At 40.7% G+C, this 20,898-nt stretch overlaps 1 protein-coding gene across 1 annotated transcript; it reads left to right on the forward strand.

Annotated features, from left to right (window-relative positions):
* The first annotated feature begins 107 nt into the window (after positions 1–107).
* Positions 108–20,697, forward strand: vwa2 (von Willebrand factor A domain containing 2). The gene is made up of 14 exons (XM_058621195.1): positions 108–633; positions 6,424–6,488; positions 9,879–9,953; positions 11,271–11,404; positions 11,511–11,620; positions 14,419–14,619; positions 14,933–15,066; positions 15,382–15,511; positions 15,677–15,732; positions 16,437–16,544; positions 17,057–17,638; positions 18,025–18,576; positions 19,334–19,456; positions 20,350–20,697. Exons 2-14 carry the CDS (start codon positions 6,434–6,436, stop codon positions 20,478–20,480), a joined length of 2,391 nt encoding a protein of 796 aa, XP_058477178.1. The 5' UTR covers positions 108–633; positions 6,424–6,433; the 3' UTR covers positions 20,481–20,697.
* The last annotated feature ends 201 nt before the right edge of the window (positions 20,698–20,898 follow it).

Consider the following 20,898-nt stretch of genomic DNA (forward strand, 5'->3'; position numbering starts at 1 on the left):
GTTACTTTTAGCTTGGTTAATTTCGGGGTGCATGTTTGTTTAATGACTTTTCTACTAAAATGTCGGAATGGCTGTTAAGGGAACTAAATAAAGTGACCAACATACAGTTAAAGTAATGAATATGATGTTGATAAATAAAGAAAGGGGTACTTTATACTAGATGCCTTCATTTATTGAGGATGTTAAGTTTAGGTTTCTAGTTTAAAATATTTTTTCATGTGTAATTACATAATTTCAGTAGGGTGTGGAGCATAATAAAGTCACTTTCTATTGGATTAGCATAGTGACATCTTCAAATATGAAGGTGGTAAACAGAATTGAAAATATGGCTTTTTGGACAGAAACGTGTGTGTATGGAAGCGGTTTTTCCTCGTGGAGATGAGAGATGATGAAGTTTGGAAGGCTGCAGCTCCTCCCTGTCTCCATACCTGCCCCGTGTCTGTGTACAGGCTGAGACAAATGAGAGTCAGCCGGTGCAGGAGCATCAGAGGTGGGCATGGCGAGGAGGAGGGGTCGCTGCTCTCCTGTCCGGACTCGGAGCAGAACACAGTGGTGCAGAAGCGCAGCTGAGAGGACTCGCGAGTGAGAGTGAGAGAGAAGCAACTGATATTCAAGGACTTGAAACTGCACAGGGTAAGAACGTGATGTTTTCTCTGCTGCTGCGGTAGTAACGTTTGTTTTGATGGTGGAGAGCTCGGCCTGTTGTGACCCCTACATGCGTGTGCATGTAAAAACACCGGTGACTGCAAGACGCAACGTTTTATCAACTGCAGTTTGGTTACATTTTTCCATTGAGAAAGTACGTCACTTTTTTCCATTAATTTGAGTGGGATTTCTATATTAAACAATTACAGCAGAACTGCATGTATCCTGAACTGTAATTTTAGACTGCAGATAAATCTCAAATGTGAATCAATTTAATTCCAGATATCCAAACTTGACATTGTGTTATGTACAATTTAATCAAAGACGTCTTTAATGACAAAGCCCATACAAATGAATGGGAAAAGTGACTAATTTGAAGTTTGATTTTGGCTGGGATGAATATAGACATATGCAATACACATCTGTGTAAATACTAAAGTAGCATGTATGCAGAGGTGGGAATGCTGCTAAAATCATCTACTCAAGTAAAAGTACTTTTTACTTACATGAAATGTTACTTAAAGGGATGGTTCAGACATGGGCAGAACTGAAGCACCATGTGTGACAGCAGAGGAAAAACAACCTGTTGAAAAGGCCAAACTGGAGAAAAAAAAAAAAAAAAAAGATAACTATGTTATGCTGCGAGACTGCTCCACATTTTCGGCTTATTCTAATGCACATAAGCACATTAGTGTATAAGCTGTGTTGCAATGTAGCAGATCAGCCATTTGAGTCACTGTCAAACAGCATGCTAAAATGAGAGTATTTCAAATGTAGTACACAGTGAGATTTTTATTTTTTTATTTTTCCAGTTAGGCCTTCTACAACACAACGTGTAAATCACGTTCCTGTTTTCTTGTCTCCATCTCCAAACAGGCAACATGTTGAAAACTGTCCACTGTTTTTAACACACTGTCTGTCCCTCACTTACTTGTAGTGGTTCATATATATATTAATTCTGTGGATTTGTATTGTGGGTTCTGTGTACAATAGACCATTTCTTTCCCTTCACGTTTTTAAAAACTACAAGCACGCTAACAGTTAAGAACAGTTAATTTAATTCTTTACTTTTTACTTCTACACATATAAAGTCACAGCATCAGTTTAAGCTGTAAGTACAAGCAGTTGACATCAAAAGTAGATTCCATTAACCGATTTAGTCTTAAGCCTGTCATCAATGTGTTTGCCTTTTTTTCATTCTTGGCTGCAGTTGCATTATAGGCTCTTGACCCTTCACCCCCTTCTTAAACCTGCCTTTGACCTTTGACACATTTTAAGAGTGAGCAGATGTTGACAAAGAGCCAGAAAAAAGTTAAAATGCTGGATAAACAAACTTGTTTAAATGTTAGCTTGTGTTCAACAGGGGTGTTTCAAAAGTATTTGGGGGTCCTAGGCAAAAGGGGTCATTGGTGTATTGGGTCTAGTCGGGTCTCACAAAGCTGTTATTACGGTGCACTAGTCAGCTGTTTTTTTTGGGGGGGGGGGGGGGGGGACCTCCAAATAGAATAGTTTTTACCTGACCTTCATGTAATGTTTCACCTCTCATCAAAGAAGACTCTTCAGTTCTAAAGAAGAAGCCTCTTGGATGAGAGGTGAAACTCAAGTTCAGTAGCCTACAGCCAACTCCTGAAGATGACTGTGACCTGGAAAACTTGTGAGTGAGATCCTTCAGACCTCTAACCTGATTTGTGTTTTTTTTAGGTGCAACACATTATGTCAACACATGTCCAACACTGCCTGAGGCGCTTGCTGAAAACTTATCTGTTAAACCAAGTGACAACTGGCATGACATCACCCATAAAAACTCCCCTTTTGATAGCTCAAGATTTGCAATTTCGCTGGTGCCATGTTGCGGTTTTGCAACCAGAAATTCACATACATCGCCTGCTGTTGTCAATCACACTGGTGTCCACTTGTATGTGCCATGCTTTATTGCCCATTTCCCTCTAAATGGGAACATAATTCACAAAATCAACACCATGATCTGTTGAAGATGACCTGAAACGAGCAATTTAAGGCATTAACTGAGACAGAGCCTTCTCCATTGCAGCCCCCTCCCTCTGAAACTCACTACCCCCAACCATCTGCGACTGTTCTGACCTTTTCCTTATTCAACTTAACTTATTTGTATTTGTCTTTTTGTTTTTCCATTATTGTGCTTTTAATGTAAAGCGACTTTGTAATTATTATGAACTCATCAGGAAATGTTTACTGATGTAGTAAATCAGGTGAGAAGTAAAAAGACTGCCTTTTCCAGCCCGAAAAGGTTTAACAGCTCACGCTCACGCACCTAAGTCCATTGGGAAATTCCATGTTTTAAGCTTGCAGTGACATAGGAACTGCTAGTCTACTGCTGCCTCATTTTGTTTGAGTCTGAGTCACTCAGGTAAATCCAAACAAAGCGGAATATCAGAAAAACACATTTACTTATTGCTGGAGGCAACAGTGGATCAATGACTTCTGTGTGGTCTCTAACGGGCTAGGGTATGAGAGAAGGATGAGTTTATAAAGCAAAACGAACAAGTTTCCAGTCAGAAGAAAATTAGAACGTTTTCCTCAGTTATTAGACTTAAACAAACATAGTGGTAAAAGTAAAAATATAACTTCATCAGATTTCCCTTTACTTCACTTTCCTCTTCACCTTGCATCCTCTGTCTTTGCTCTCATGTTTAAATAATAACACCAGAACATTTTTGAATTACAGATAGTTGTGGCACTTAATCACACCCTTACTTGCACCTTGTGGTGGGAAAAAAGTTTCCACATTCTCCTGTTTTAAACGTGGCGATACTTCAGGTGAGTCATTCTTAAATCATTTAAAGAGGCAGGGTGTCAACATCACACAGCTCAAACTACAGGTTAGGAGACTTGTGGATTTTTGTATGAAGTTTCTCCAAAAGCTCACACTCTTACCTAATGATAGACTACAAAGTGGAGGCACTTCCCAACCTGCCAACTAATTCAAATCAGAGAGCACATCCATGGTTAAGGCCCTTTTAATTTTTGGGAATATCCCCTTAACTGTAGTCTTTTGGTTTATTTTCCTATAGGTGGGAAATGTCATGTTTATACTTTAATTCAAGTTGAGAAACTGTACACTGATACTTCTACAAGGAAAAACCCATTCACAGCTCTGATTAAACTTACAATGGGTAGGATCATTAGATTAAGAATCCATTAAAACTTTTAAAGTTTTGTTTTTTTTAATTGTATATTTTACTGTAGGAAATTGTGGGTATTATTATTGAAGAGTGAGCTGACTTTTGCTTTTCACAGCTGATTGTTGAATTTGATTTGCAGGTTTGTTAAAATAGTCACATTTTGGGATTGCAACTCTAAGATCCTCTATGCCTGAAACTCTACTCATGTTGACACACAATTTATTTATAGAATTTATAGAAGGACTGGTTACACCAATGTCATGAGTCTATTTTATTCCATTTTACAAGGTTACGATTCAATATGATTTCCAAATTGATCTGGTTTTATATCAGTTTATTTAGAGATAGGTACATGTTTATCTTGCATGGTTATTCAACAGACTTTCACACAATGGATCTGTCTAAACTTACATTACTACAATTTTTATGTAAATGTGACCACAGTGCAACAGTTGTGGAAGATATTTCAAAGTCAGACCTTTAAAACCAAATTGATTTCGAACGGCCTCAGACTGCATCAGACATTTTGAAGGAATCACCATGTTGTCCAGCAGAGGGTGCTGTGATGATACAAAGAAGGGACATGGCATAATATTAAAAGATCGTTTTATGAACAGATATCAGATCTTTTTGGGGCTTTTGTTTCTTGGCAGCACAGGAAGTTGTTGGTTCAAAAGTATCTAATTGGATGATGGGAGGCTCAAGGAGATGAAGATGATGATGATGATGATGATGATGATGATAATGATGATGATGATTCAGGTTCAGTTTCTTGCTTTCATCTGTTGTCAGATGATGGTACTTCAGTTTTGATTTGTTTTTTTCCAAACAGAATGTCAAGAGTATGAACATAGAATGAAGTGAAGGTTTGTCTCCACCACAGTCATCACTGTAACAGGTGAACATACAGGAAACAGCTGGAACTGACCAAGCAGAAGTTCAGTCAGGAGCAAAATGTGACTCCTCTAATGAACGTGTTACCTGCTGTTACCACTACAAGTGTTTACGCACTCTTAAATGTGGTCGTAGTCTGCTTCTCTCTCAGTTCATGTCATTTACATTTGCTGAAAGGTTACAGTAGACGGTCGCTTATTTTTGTCTGTAAGTGTAGACAGAGAGGGAGGGAGACAGAGGAATGATGCAGAAGAATGCTTGTGAAGAGACAGCCAACTTTTAGTAGGCAGGTGTGTGTAGTGCACACTTGTATAGTCTATACCATGTGTATACTTTATTTGTAGGCGTGCATGACTGCTTCCCTCTTCTTCCTATTAGAGTCCCTGGTAGGACTGAAATCTCAGTTCATAGGAGTGAAAACACAAATGGGGCATCAACCCAGGCCTCCTGCATGCTGCATGCCTGCTCTGTAGATATGTATCAAGCGCACACACACACACACACAGACTAACACAGAAGACTCTTCTTAAAGCTGAGCTCCATCCTGCACACAATCCTATCTCTGTTTCAGAAATACACACAGCCTGGAACGTCGGTCGTCTTTAGGCACAGACTTTTGAAACAGGCAGGGCATTATGGTCAAACTTATCAGCAGCCAGAGTTAATGAAACCTTATTTTTGACTTCATATCCAACAGTGAATATAGAGAATAAGGCAGGTGACATTGATAACCCTGGATTTAAATTACATGTCGACCGATACTGGATTTCAAGGCCGATATCATTTTAATACCTAATAGTGTCCCACCCCCTTAGGACTAAAGTCACTGGGATGATATTTCTCTTACACAAGCTCTCATTTAATTTTCAATCAAAAATTAATTTTTGAATCAGAATTTGTTTTTGATTGAAAATCAATTTTTAATCAAATTGTGACCCCCTCAATCGTAATCACAACCTGTCTCCACAACAGGTGGAAGCAGCACGGCCACTGAATAGGTTTTATTAATCAGCTAAAATGATTAATCATTAGACCTCTAATTTAAGTACATGGATACATCATAAAGTAAAAAGGCACACCGTTTATCAGATATACCTTAATTCAAGCTGGAATAGACAACGTCTTGTGTTTAGCTTCTTTGCAAGGTTGTAGAATAATGGTGGTACGAACACAACACATCCACATTTATACTGCCTATTGATTTAGACGACAGCAAACCTTAGGTTAAGGAATTATCCCTGTTTCTATGGAACATGAGCGAGGTAGTGAGATACAAAAACAAACAGTTGCAATATGGACCTAGAGTTGTCCTTTGAGAACGCTCTGCAGGCTCACCTGCGGGGTAGCAACACTGGAAGTTACAGCCTGGAGCTTTAAAATAACACTACTTCCCACATGGTCTCAAATCAAGCAGGTATAAGTGCTGGTTGATCATCTGCTGTTCTGGAAAGATCATATCAAATGACTGTAGTTTGAGAAAAGGATGAAGCATCGTCCTGAATATGAATTATCATCAAAACACAAATACAGAGTCCTGCAGTTTAAGATGTGAATCAGTCCATCCTTAAAGTCAATAATGTGAAAGGATTTCTCTCTCTCTGCTGTGATTGTTCTGTGTAATGTGTGGTCAAATGTAATGTGTAATATTGTGTGACACTGTAAATAATGCTGGAAAACAGAAAGTCTTATTTTTCTAAACGTGTTCCTTGGCTTATCATTCCAGGTGTCACACCATGCACCCTGATATCCATCTCTCCCTCCTCGTAACTCTGCTGCTTCTTCTTCAAGGTCAGTGGAGTCATTTGTTTGAGTTTCACTTGAGAACTACCCTCTGTGCTTCTCTGGTATTCAAAATATTCTCAGGGTTACTAACATTTGCATATTGAAAAGTATTTGTAGAGTGTAGGGCTGGGTGATACAGTTAATAAAGGTTACCATGAAATGTTTAAAAATGTATATAGTGATAAATATGAGATTAAATATTGATTTTTGCTCATAAGCGACAGTTGAAGAATCAACCGGTGGCTTTAATGGTAAAACATCCCTGTCGCTCTTCATCCCCATCCTCTCTTGGAGTTGAGCTGCTGATATCTGCTCCACTGTAACCTGATTGTCCTGCTCCCTCGCTGTAATTAACTAGAGGATACAAATGCACTGGTTGCTGCCCAGAAACGTCTTGACCCAGAGCAAAACAACGGGATAACATTTAATACCATCAGAGGGCAGCGTCTCTGCAGATACAAACACCACCACACACTCTTTTAGAGGTGCGTTAAAGATGATTTATAGGGATTCTTTTTGCATATCTTTAAGCTTAGTTTATCACAGAGACTGGAAACAGATCAACCTTGACTCTTTACAAAAGCATTAGTTTTTGTTTCTGAACTTCAGAGCGAAAAGTGGCTGCTGTCATGTGTAGTTTGACTAAAGTTGTGATGAATATTAACATATAAATGTTATTTTGATACACTTGTTGACGGGTACGCTTGTAATAGTGTAATAAAAATCACAAGCTCGGCGGCTGATGCGACTGTGCTCAACCTGATATTTTTCACAGGACATTTTACAGCTTTAACCTGTCGACTCCTCCGAGTGCTGAAGAATTCCCATTATCTTCTCTTCAAAGCCATTTCCTTCCTCAAAATGCTGCTCGTTTCCAAGCATCGCCTTTATAGCAAATCGACGGTTGTTCTCCTGGAGCCAAAAGTATTGGTATTTGCCTGCGGGGAGAGGCGGGAGTTTTGGGGCTGTACAATCTTTAAGTTGTTTTCAAAAATGACAGCTTTAGCACCACGTGAACTATTTATTACTGGCCACTTTAAGACTTTGAACCTGAGCAAACCAGACTGTTTTCACCTTGTCAAGACGCCCCATTCTTTCCCCCTGTGCTGACAACACAGATAACATGTTGCAGTGCTCTGCTGGCAGGGACTCCATGTAATCCAGCCTGTCAGATTAAAGTTCACACATAGGAGGTAGGAGCTGATTTCATGCCAATGTTCCTTTCATCTCCCAGACTACAGTGGTGGAGGGAGAGACTGGTGGGATTAATGTCTATTAGATATAACCTCGTCAGCCTGAGGATTCCTGCTCATTATCTTGCACCTCACTTCCCTGCTATAGGTTTTCATTCACAGGCATGAAGGATACACAGTCAGCTTTGCTGGAGGCACTTTTGGCTGAACAGACAGAGTTTTTGTTCAGTGCAGTGGGGCCTCACTGACCACGAGAAAGCAGCTTGCCAAGACCCTAAAAACTTTCACTGTCGGAAAGACTTTAGGCTGGGAATGAGGTTGGAATTAGGGGCGGATGAAAGGGTCAGGATTGTGAAGAGGTCAAAGTGTTGGCCTCTGGGTTGCAGGTGCTACTTTGGTGTTAGGCTTATTCTTAGTTTGTTTGTTTCTTCCTCTCCGTGATATGATTGATGATACTTTTTGTTAGGGTGTCATATTATATATATTTAATCCTAAAATAACATTATTTCGTAACTTTGATTAGTGTGTAACTCTACATTGGCAGGAAAGACATTTTATTGTTTTTACTGTCCATTTGTCTTTTTTTTTTTTTTTTTAGGTTTCTTTGCAGCATGGGTAGTTGTTGCTATTGCTGGAGTAACAATTATGTCCAGGGAAGGGAACCTCTATGCAGAGTGGGTGTGGTGGATTAAAAAATGTTGCCTATACTGCACCTTTAAGACATCAATCTTAATAAGACACCACCCTGTAAACAGCATTTTCTATTTATTTTCATCCAAATATGGTCTAATAATCAGATTACGACATGCACAGCCCCATACAGTATACACCTTAATCAGATTACATCCTGTTGAGTTTTCACTGCATGGATGGAGCCTAGCTGTGACTTTGTAACATAAAAAAAATAGGAATGTGAATGGGCTATTTTAAGGCAACTTATATAAACATCGTCATCTGTATCAGATGAGACAGCTGACATCTGTACATGAAACTTTGATTTTTTTGAAAATGATCCCTTTTTCAGCAGAGGAACAGGTGTTAAAACAACAGGAGGTGGACAGCAGAGACACTCCAGTAGTGGACAGGGACGTACTGACAATTTCTCTCTGTCCTGATTCAGAAGAAGAGAAGGGCTGTTCATGTTTCTAAAACCAATGAAGCGCTCCGTCTCTGTCTCTGGGATGGACAAATATCTCTGGGGTTAGTGGGGACAGCGGGGACAGAACAGGATGTCCCTGTGGCCGTCCTCTCTGGTCTGTATGTGTGCATGAACAGGGCGACGTCCTGCCAGTGAATGGAGCCAAAGAATGGCTTTCTTCACTTGTCTGTTCTCATTAGCTTTAGATACTCAATTATCCACCTCGGATGGGGTCAAGTGGGGAGTCACTGAAGTTCAGTGGTTTTGAACATCACAGCATCCCAGTTATTTTTATTATTTTTTTAAATCTCTAATGATGAGCGACACAGCATTTATCCCGGTGTGCTTTTAATTTCATGTCGATGTGTATGTGCAGTACACATGAATGTGTGGAACACCAGACTGACACAGACACTCATTTAGTATGAACAGAGTTGTATGGCTTGTACACACTCTGCGGACCCCACCCACTCACTGATATCTTAAGTTTCATCCTGGAAACAGAGGTTTGTAAACCTCTCACTCTCCCATACAAAGGCCAAAAAGAAAAGTTTTAACCTCAGGGCTACAAGGGTGGTCTCCTGTGGCCTCAATTGGTACGTTTTTGTCACTTAAGAAAATCCAAACAAAGGATTTCAAACAAAATAACACTTAAACCTAGAGCTGGAGCCAGTGTTTGATAAACATCTCCTGTGTGCCATGATGTAAAATCACTGACTTTGGTGCCAGTTGGGAAATGCTCTCTTACAGAGTTAAAGCAGCAAACATATTCTTCTGCTGTTGTAGATTTAAATAAGTGTATATTTTATTTGCTGAGCCTTTTTTGGCTGGTTTTCGGCACAGAGGGTGCACACTGTGGAGTTAATGCTGACTGTGCATCAGTAACAACCTTTGATGAAAGTTTCCGGCAAGTTCTTTCACCATGTTTGTCACAGACTCAGCAGAAGTACAGTACGAACTGTCCATCCAGCATCATGCTTGTGTATAATACCATGTATAGTGCAGACAGTATGTGTGTGGACATTGATTGAACTGACCGCTGTGTTTTTGTTGTGTCTCTTCTAGCTCAGCGGGGCACCACAGTGCAGGAGATCCAAACCAGCCATGAGAACATCTTAAAAATCAAGTCTGCAGGAGAAAGTGAGTCTGTTCCCAAAACTGCAGTGAACATGACATGATATTTAGGAAATGACAGCATCAGCAAGACAGAACGTGAAGGGCGTTGTAAAATATGACGCTGATGAGTTATAAATAGACAATTAGAGTCATTTTAAAAGGATCCTTTAAGGTGGCGGGTGGTCTTCATTAGCCTGACCTCCACATGAACAAAGCCAGTGACTGACAGACAGACAGACTGGACACACTCTCCAACTCTAATGGCCCCTCTCCCTGATCAGCTGCACATTCTAACAGGACAGAAACACTGGGGATTATTTGTGCCGCCGGCGAGTACAAACACGCCCAGGGAAGGAAGAGTAATGGTAATTGTTTTGTGGAAAAGAAAATTGAGCTCTGGCATGCTAAGCTTTTATTATGTGAAGGTATTATTTTCATCTGCAACAGGCCATTTGATAAGTAACCGGGATTATCCCATAATATCACAATGTCAGAAAAGGAATCTTTGTGCCAGGAAATGTGTTGATTTGGACCAGGGCCTTGGATTTATTGCAGATGAGCCAAACAATTAGAGCTGTCAGCATGAGTACATTAATCCCAATTTATTAAGGAGCAGACATTACAGTTTTATTATGTTTGAAAGAGAAGGGAGAGAGAAAAGGGGGGTCAGTCACTGTGACACTTTTAAAAACAGTTGATGGTCTCCACTGTTTTTGTCCAATACAACACTAGCATCACAAACAGAAGATTTGGTTTTATCAGTATCTGGTCTTTAAATGATTTGCTTATCTTCACAAAAACAATGACATTTTAATATCGAGTTCAGAGCTTTTATTCTGAGAACAAATTTGAACTGATGCAAATAGATTCTGTTGTCTTATTAAGTTAGTTGACAGTTAACTTAATAAATGTTTGGTTTGAAAAATAAAAATAAAAACGCCGCTGTTTGGGGAGTAAATGTCGGTAAAATAACTACTTGCATATTTTAGGCTCAAAGTAAAATTCTTCTTAAAATTCAAATGATGCACAATAAATGTTGACAGTACGAGTACATACATCGTATCTCACACGCATTTGTCTGTAAAAAGCTGGTGATTAAAGACAACGTCCACAGTATTGTTAGCTAAAGGCAGCAAACATGGGTTTTTGTTTCTGACGAAGATACAATGTTTTGGCCCAATATTCACTTGCTGATCCCTGACCTAGAATATCTACCGATATCAATCTACTATAGTCTTCTACCTCTTTAAATGACTTGGATCTATGAGTTTGGATCTACATGTACAGATGTGGTGGGACTGACCTTTAATATCATGTGTGTGTGTGTGTTTCCATGGAAAGTGATGCAGTGCTCAGCAGCTATGGATATGATCTTTGTCATGGATGGTTCCTACAGCGTGGGAAAGGGCAGTTTTGAGAGGTCTAAACACTATGCCATCAAACTCAGCCAAGCACTTGATGTTGGACCAGACAAGGTTTGTTCCTTTCTCTCCCCCACCCCCCCCTCCCCCTCTCTCTCTCTCTCTCTCTCTCTCTCTCTCTCTGTGTCATGTTGATCCATTCTCATATACCTGTGTCCAGGTGCGAGTGGGTGTGATTCAGTTTGGCTCCAGTCCTCGGTTGGAGTTTGCTCTCGACACGTACACCACAAAGCAAGAGCTGAAGAAGCACATGAAGAAGATTTCTTACAGGTATGAGCCTCACATACATGTATCACCTGCAGTCGGACACCGTTTTAGGACGTGGGAGAGTTTATTTATGGCGCATTTCCACCAGCTGTACTCACCACGCCACGGTTTAAGTAGCGTTTCCACTGGCATAGTACCTGGTACCAGGTACTGTTTTTAGTACCTGCTTCAGCAAAGTTCCAAGCGTGCTAGTAGTAAGTACTATGCAATGATTGGTCAGACTGCTGGCCGCTGACTGGCCAGAGTCCCGTCACAGGAAGAGACGTCCCACTCACAAATCAAGCCGAACAGCACCAAACTGTAGATCACTTAAAACTACTTAATAATCCTAAAAATGTAGGTTAATCTCCAACAACTAGCAGGGAAACCTCTATATTTAACAGGAGCCTTTTAAAGTGGAGTGGTGTATTTAGGGCGATCGCGAGCGGCATCGCAGACCGCTGCCGCTGTAGTCTGTGGAGCAGGAGGCTGTACTCCGGAGATGTGTGGACAGAAATCAAGCCAAACAGTGCCGAATTTTAGATAAGTTAAAACTACTGCACAGTCGTGCAGTGATGACTCCGCCCACGTTAAGTAGGTACTTTTTTGTAGTGGAGATGCAACCTAATCGTGCCGTGTCGTGCCATTGCGATGCGAGGCGAGTAGAGCAGGTGGAAATGCGCCATTACAATGTAATTTGGGCCTAAATCTGTGTTGTTTTTCCTCTGATAAAGGACTAAGTTTCAAAGAATTTAGAATACTAAATGTCTAACATAGTAAAAACAATGTGAGGATTTGAGCAGTGTATTAGCATCAAACTAACCTTGGTGTGTTCCATTTGCTAGAATCTGAATATAGGTGTAGTCTCTACTGAAAGTTCCCAGTTCAGACTTATAACCAGTTTAAATGAGTTAGACAAACAGAGATTTAATAGAAACTTGTTTAGACAGAACAGGATTTATGTCAAAGTGATGTTGACAGCAAACACACACATGTGCTTACCTCCAGAGGCCAAGTAATACCCAATGTTCCAAAAGGGGAAAAACAAATTAATTTCAGATTAGAGGCACAGCACAGGTGTTCACTGGATAAGAATGGAACCTGAGGAAGAGGTAGCTGATTAATTTGGCCTTGCATGTGTGTGTGTGTGCAGTGTAGAAGAATCATTTTGGCTTGCGATCTGGTTTGAAATGGCTCCTCAAGCTTAAAATGACCTTTCACATTACCTTTGCAGTACACTGATCAGCCACTATATTAAATGCTCATTTGCAGATCACATTAATAATGTTCTGACCCATGAACTCGACACCTTTTAGAGTTTCAGAGTGACTTTTTAAAGGTCCAGTGTGTAACATTTAGGAGTGATTGTTGGCAGACATTGAATATACTATTTATGTGTTTGTATAAGTGTATTATGCCTTTAAAATCTAAATTGCTTGACTTTCAAATGTGAGGGTCTTGTCATCACGTGCCGCCATGTTTCTACATGGATAAATCAGCTGCAGTGCACATTTCATGTGTGGAAGCAGAAGATCATGACATAAATGAAGAAGAACAGCACCGACCACATACACCTGATGTATAAACCATTGATAAATCCATGGAAGAGTGGGGAGACTTGTAAAAGAGTCCTTGCATCTGTTGTGGTATATGAAGGCCACCGTAGTTCTCTGATACACTGGGGAGAGGGAGGGGTGAGCAGAGGAGTTTGTTGCATTCTGGAGTCTCGCCATTAGATGTCCCTAATACTTCCACACAGGACCTTTTAGTGCTTTGATTCATTTGAACTTTAATTACCCTTTTTGTGGTTCAAATAATAATTTATTATTTTTGTCTTGCGTTGTGGTTTTTTCACTCATATTTCTTGATATTTCTTTGATTTTACATCCTTTCTATTACCAAACTCTGCATCTGTATTTTTTGCTTGAACCCTTCTTGTGTGTTGTATCCTGCGCTGGGGTCCAACTTTGTACCAAGTGTTCGTACTGATGGTTCTGAAGGAACTTCAACACAAACCCTGTATTTATTCAAACAAACATGAAAACCAAATCTAATGTATACTGTATATAATAGGTTTATTTTAAAAGGTTAAAAGGTTTATTTTTCATACAAAACTCTTCCAGATGTTAATACTATTGTGTAGTTTTTTTAATTTATTTTCTAAAGATTCACGACTTAACCATGTCACAGAGAACACTAATCTGCCACATCTTTAAAACTATTAACCTTTTTAACACACAGTGCTTATTGCACTAAACAGCTCTAGAGTGATTTTTTTATGAAGATTAAAACTGTCAAAGCATAAATATTATTTATGGATAAGTTATCCAACATGATTCATCAGTGTCTGAGATCTTGTGTTTGTGCATGAAGGGGAAAAGAAAACCCTCTCATTTTAGTCTGCACGTGCGTGCTAAGAAACCAATACCTTGTGCTGGTGACATAAATCACTGCTTGAGAGTTAATAAAGTTATAAAGTTAAGCCTAAGGCACTTTTTTTGTTTTGGCTCTCTTGTCTTGTAATTTCAGCCCCAGAGCAACTGAACAAAGGGATGGAAAATAAAGATATCACATCACTGTCTTTGTTTAGGTCACTGACTTTGTGTGAGCTTTTCACTGTCTTTGAGGTACACTTATCTCTCTTTGACAGAATGTATTTGTTTTTAAACTAGTTTCTTGTGTCTTTCGGTGATGATTCTTCATAGAGCCATTATCTCAGTCCAAGAAAAATGAGTTTTTTGACTAGAACGTGTTCTCTTCAGGCAGTATTGCTCCAGAAATGACACACACAAAATCACAATTTCATCCTGTATAAATCCCAGAGGAGGCAGCACCCAGACGGGCCTCGCTCTCAAGTACATCCTGAGGAAGGGTTTCCCCGGTGGCCGTAACTCTTCCTCGTCTGTGGCCCGCATCGTCATCCTGTTATCAGATGGGATGTCTCAGGGAAACGCAGCACAGACGGCTGCACAGCTCAAAGAAACAGGGGTGGTCTTGTTTGCCGTCGGCGTGCGATATCCCAGGTAAATGTGATAGTCACTAACTACTCTGTTTCTCTGTTATCAGACTCTATCAAATATTTTTTTTTGACTTTCCCAGGATTATTTTCTCATTTATTTTATTTCTCTTTTTCCCTGACTTAATTTCTTTTTGGACATGGACCAAACTCATTTTTAAAAGTTCAAAAGTGCGTCCTCCTGACCAAATTCTGTACAATAACCAGTCGTTCATTATACACTATACATAATATAAAACATTGTGGTCAGTGTGTCTTCACTTTCTGCTCGTTATGAAACTTTATTTTTTAAGTGATGACTGTTTTTCTCTGTGTTACAGGTGGGAGGAGCTTCACACCCTGGCCAGCGAGCCAATGGAGAGCCACGTGTTCTTTGCCGAGCATTTCTACGATGCCGTCAATGGCCTGTACACGACACTGACCACCTTCTCTGTCTGCAATGCCACACCAGCAGGTGGGATATCGTGACGTCCTACTGATATACATAGTTTGATGCGTATATCAATAGGATGCCATTGGGCTTTAAATGGGTGTTTGGAAGTGTGATTGTCTAGTTTACCATATCTTAGGAATGTCTTGGCAGCTTTATCCCACTGTTGGACAGTGTTTTCCAACCAAAAAAGCTGAAGTTTGTCAACTGAAATGAAATTAAAAAGCAAAGCATGATTTTAAAGAGAAGGACATGGGAACCTTAAAATAACTGTGGTTCTCCCTCTCCTTAACGCTTTCCATTTCCACAATTCTTTCATATCTCTGTGTTCTCCTCCAGGCTGTCAGGTGGAGTCGTTCCCCTGTGAAAGGAAGACACTGGAGACGGTGAAGGAGCTGCAGGGGAATTTCATGTGTTGGAAAGGCAACAAAGGTTATTCTCCATACACATCTCTCTGTCCATATTACAGGCAAGTGACACCGTTTTAATAGATACTTCACATCCAAACCACATTACACACACTCTGAGAGGTTTAACTTGAATACATGATCAATGTTACTCTTGTCCTTTTAAAGAGGCAAAGTTTGTTTTTATAAATCTGATTCAAACTGACAAAATATGAACATTTTCTTAGGTATAACAAGGCTTACAGGAGACACCAGACAGTCTGCCATCGAACCATCTGTCCAGGTAACAATCTTGTCCTTCCCCTTTGATTCCAGATGGCGTTTTTTGAGACATGTGGAGACAGAGTTGCAGGACTTGAGTCTGATTTGTTTATCTCTCCTGACTTAGACTCTGACTTTTTTGTAATAGTCTATATTAATTTGGTATACTGAAAAGTTATCGCTGTAATACCACATGCACAAACAGATTGCAGGTCGTGGGTAAGTGTGTGTAGCCAGCCTGCACAGCTGAAACTAGTGATTGAGACCATTAAGTCTCATGTTTACTGAGATAATGTGAGAATTACGCAGATTTTCCGATAGACTTTGATCCAAACTGAGTTCTTTTAGCAATCAGTGGAGTCGCTCCCCTGGTGACTATGTCCATTTTCAGATATCATTGATGTTGTGGTTCTTGTTTAGGGTATTTGTCTGCACAGGAATACATAGCCTGAATTTGCACATTTAATTGCCATTTAATTTTTCTATAAAATTTGTTATACATCTGTCATCTTTTAAATCCTTTAGAAGATGATGCTTATGTGACATTCAGTTGGTTTTATTCAGCATTTTAGCATTTACCTGGTTTTTGCCCTGGCTATGTCACCATTTAAAGGGAACTTGCATTTTGCTCTTGTGATTTTTGTGTTGTGTTGTTGCAATCGGATGATAATGACATTGCTTGTGGAGTTGTGACATCACTTTGTGCTTCTCTCTCTCTCTCCGTAGATCCCTGTGACTCTCAGCCCTGCATGAACGGTGGAACCTGTGTATCGGAGGGTACAGAGGGCTACCACTGTGTGTGTCCACCTGGCTATGGAGGAGACCCACACTGTGGTTTGTACACTGTTGTATTTTGAAGCATGTTTTTATACGTACTGCGCTGTGTGTGTGCCCCCTGTGCTGTAGAGCAACCTTGAGGCAAGACAGTTTCTTCTCACTGGAAACATGTCTGTCAATTGGGACACATGGAAAATCAGATTTTAGTGACATAACAAAAGGCTCACCTTATAAAATAAATGCCTCCTTATGTCTACAATATATTACAAATATGTTTCATGCTTGTAAACAGTGTTTTCTGTCTGGACACTTACAGTACGTTTGTAAACCGCTTTCTCACCTGCATCAAAATCCATAGAGAAAATTGATCACTTTAGACTCCTTTGGTAAGTTTGTGTCACTTGTGGATGAACATCTCCTGTGTGCTTTGATGTAAAATTGCTGATTTTCTCTATGGACTTTGGTGTGGGTGAACTGAGTGCAGCCACGTCTTCAGTGAGAGCGAGGCTGGTTCTCCGTGATGGTGTAGCAACAGTATCTAAGTAACAGAACACTCCATCCCTCCTCAGCTCCTGCGCTATCCCTCGACTGCTCTGTGGACTTGCTCTTCCTGCTGGAGGGCTCTGCCTCTCTGACCTTGGAGGGCTTCCTCCGCCTCAAATCCTTCTTAAAGCGCGTCCTGCAGACAGTGATTGGCTCTGACAGCCCCAGTAAAGTGGGCCTGGCGGTGTTTGGTGGGGAGGTTCAGGTAGAAGCCCAGGTGGGTAAGTTCAAAGGAAACCTGAAGGGTCTGCTCAAGGCAGTGGAGGCGCTTCAGTCAGTCGGCGGCGAAACCAAGACAGGACAGGCTCTGCGTTATGTCACGCGCCACGGCTTCATGAGTGCACCGGTCTTTGCCGATGTCGCCGATGACCTTCCGCGCGTGGTGGTGCTGCTCACTGCCACCCCTGCTGTCGACGAGGTGGTACAGCCTTCCAAATACGCCAGAGACAGAGAGATCTTTCTTATCGCGGTGGGACCAGACAACTTAAGGGGACAGCTGAATAATATCACGGGAAATCCCCAGAGAACCCTCACCTACGCGTCACCTGACAAGCTGAGTGCCAAGATCCCTGAGCTCAAGGCCAAGATCTGCAGTGTGGACACACAAGGTACGTAATGAGCAACACACAGTAATGGAATTTCAAATGATACCATAGGTGGGCTACTCTGGTCAGACTGAGGTTTATTTGAATACAGTATATATAATACTATATACAGAATAGGCTGTTTATTGGCCAGATAAAGCAGCAAAGATATTCTTATTTTATTCAGTGATTGGTGCCACGCTTTAGTTAGATCAAGCCTGCATTTCTCAAGCTGGATCTCAGTGTAGGGGACAGACGCACGCTCTCTCGGCACTGACTTTGTGTCCATAGTACGTCATACAATCACTCTCCTTTCAAAGTAAACGTCTCATATTGATGTTGTTGTCCCTCATGAATATTAAAATGTAATCTTCTAAATCCTGTTTTGAACATTTGAACTCGTCGTCCAGGTTGTCTGGGCCAAGCAGTGGACCTGGTGTTCGCCGTGGACGCCTCCGGTGGAGTGAGCAGTGACAACTTCTCCATCCTGCTGGACTTTGTGCGCAGCCTCACCGTGCAGTTTGACATCAACCATGACGTGGCCCAGGTGGCACTCGTGACGTACGGATGGAAACCCGCCACCGTCTTCCACCTGGACACCCACGAGACGGGTTCCGCCATCCTCAAGGCAGTGGACGAAGCCAACTACATGGGTGGAAAGGCTTCAACCGGCACAGCTTTGCTCCACATCCACTCCAGCGTCCTGACTATAGCCAAAGGTGCGCGACATGGAGTCAACAAGGCCGTGGTGGTGCTGACTGACGGTTCAGGTGGAGGCGATGCCATGGTGCCGGCACAAAAGCTCAGAGACAACGGCGTTTCGCTGTTTGTGGTCGGTACTGGTGACATCCAGAGGGAGAGGCTGCTGCAGATTGCCGGTTCAGAAGAGCACCTGATCACTGCGTCATCTTATGAGGATCTCAAGTACTTTGAGGACGTTCTTGTACAGATGCTGTGTTCAGGTGAGCTGCATGCTGGGAAATAATTTATCTGGTGTGTGAACCGAAGCTTTTTTTGTCAGATATACCCAGACGTATGTTTATTTCAGTTTTAGGGCTGACTGATTTGGGTAAGATATTTGATTGCAAGTTGAAAAGTGAACTTTTTAAGTCAAACTTCATATCAGTATTTACTATCTTATAGATTTAAAACATGATGGAGCCTCACAACAAATGAGATATCATCAAATATTACTACCAAGCAAAGATATGATTTGCTTGGTCCAACAAAGGACATATGACAATCATAAATCAGTCAGTCTTTTGGGATTTTCTGAATTTTATATGTACTTTATGTCTTGCTTTACGTGGGCCGCCGTTTTGCACCGCCGTATTTCACCATGAACAGATGATAGATAGGTAGGTAGGTAGGTAGGTAGGTAGGTAGGTAGGTAGGTAGATAGATAGAGGTCCTGTACTTTAGAAAAAAGGGTAATAAAAAAAAATGTGTTGTTTTTTCACCTATTTATAACTAGAACACTGATATTTAGTACATTGTTGTAAATATCCTTTGTCTGTGCTTTGTTTTGCTTGTGTTTGCTGTTGTATTTTTCTGTGTATTCATGCTGACAACATCCTGATTGTTTAAGTTTGGTTGAAGAAATAAAATAAGAAAAAAAAGAAGGACCCGAGGAGCCTCTAACAAACATGATTTAAGAAAATACGAATGTGAAACTTTACGTTGTGGTAATCAGCTGTTTTATTAATTTCTTCCAATCAGAGATAAAGAAGCCAGTAAACCTGTGCAACCCGAACCCCTGTATGAACGAAGGGGTCTGCGTCCTCTCAGGAGGGAGCTTCCGCTGTCAGTGCCAAGGCTACGAAGGACCTCACTGTGAAACAAGTCAGTGGCTTTTATTTTAGCTGAAAAATAACATTTTCATTTTCTTTTCCCCTCTGGTTTAAATATTCCACAGGATTTTTGTCTGCTTTCATTTTCCAAAAGAGCCTCAAGGGTTGGCAGGGGTTTTCCTGAGAGCGCTTTCTTTTCAATTATTCCTCACCATGGGTGGAGGCGTTCTGTTTTCACATTGTTCAGCCATCTGTGTGTATGTTCAGGCATTGTTTTAAGAAAGTCATGAGGAAATCCTTTTGGGTTTTGCACAAGCTTTGAATTGAACTCAAGGATGAACTTATTAGACTTCGGTGGTCAAAGGTCGAGGTCATTGTGACCACAAAAAAAACCTCTTCTCTTAAGAGTGCCTCAGGAGAAACTTTTAATAACTTCTAATCTCGTACAAATGTTCACATGAACTCACAGATTAACTGCATGTCATTGGCCTCTTGGATGTTAAAGCTGTAGTACGTAACTTTTATTGATTAACAAAAATCATTGAAAATCATCATTAGATCATTGTCAAATGAGTTCACACAATGCAGATTCAGTCTCAGCTTTCTCAGTATAAGTTAGTCACTCCGGCAACAGCGATATTGTGCTAGTAAAGCAAGACGGCTGCAATCCAGGTTGGAGTTTGAGTGTAAATGCAAAGCAGCACCAATGACAAATTAATTCTTAATTCATTTCATGAGATAAATGCAGCATATGAGACCAAATGGAGGCAGAAGAACAACCCTAAATAATCACCCAAAAGTGACACGCTGCAGCTTTAAGTCATTTGGAAAGAAACTCGGTCGGTGGAGGCCTACATCAGGGCGGTACTTTTAGTCAACCAAATGTTAATCATTTTTGCGTATTTATGCAGAAGTCACAAATTCCTTTGTGTTTTGTGTTCATAGGAAGCAGGAGACCTTCATCCAGGGGAGATGTTCCGAGGCCCGCTGGTCTCAGGAGGAAGAGCAGGCAGAAGAAAAGCCACCAGGAGCTTCTGCACCACTACAAACTGAACCGCCGGAGAAACGCTGCCTGACACACCATATACACACACACACACACACCTCTGGACTCCTAAGAACCAAGGATGTCTGTGGCTACACTTTGGATTAAAGGGAAAATTAATGTAACTGTTTCAGTATTTAAATTTGAACACGTGCCTTCACACTGTATGTATCTCTGCTGTTGTCTCAACACTGGTGTCTTGAAGTCAGAGATGTAAACTTTTATATTATATTATATTATATATTGTATATGTGTGTCATGGTTTTTATTCTCAGTGTTTAATCATCACAACATTCTTTCCTCATGCAGCTGAGAAAAAGACACCATATTTGTCTCAAGGATGTTTTATACTTGGTATTACATTTGAATTACTTTGGTGCAGGGGGATGCATGAGTTACAAACAGCATTCTCTAATCTAAGTAGCTAAAATCTGTTTGTTGCTCTTGTG

Source organism: Solea solea, chromosome 21, assembly GCF_958295425.1.
Source record: "Solea solea chromosome 21, fSolSol10.1, whole genome shotgun sequence".
Taxonomy (NCBI): domain Eukaryota; kingdom Metazoa; phylum Chordata; class Actinopteri; order Pleuronectiformes; family Soleidae; genus Solea; species Solea solea.

What these genes read in the sequence shown, in the direction of transcription:
- vwa2 (XM_058621195.1), top strand. Translation starts at nt 6,434, where the DNA reads ATGCACCCTGATATCCATCTCTCCCTCCTCGTAACTCTGCTGCTTCTT. An exon ending in TTGATGTTGGACCAGACAAG is followed by an intron (nt 11,405 to 11,510) that starts GTTTGTTCCTTT and finishes ACCTGTGTCCAG; the next exon opens with GTGCGAGTGGGTGTGATTCA. An exon ending in CTGCAGTGTGGACACACAAG is followed by an intron (nt 17,639 to 18,024) that starts GTACGTAATGAG and finishes CTCGTCGTCCAG; the next exon opens with GTTGTCTGGGCCAAGCAGTG.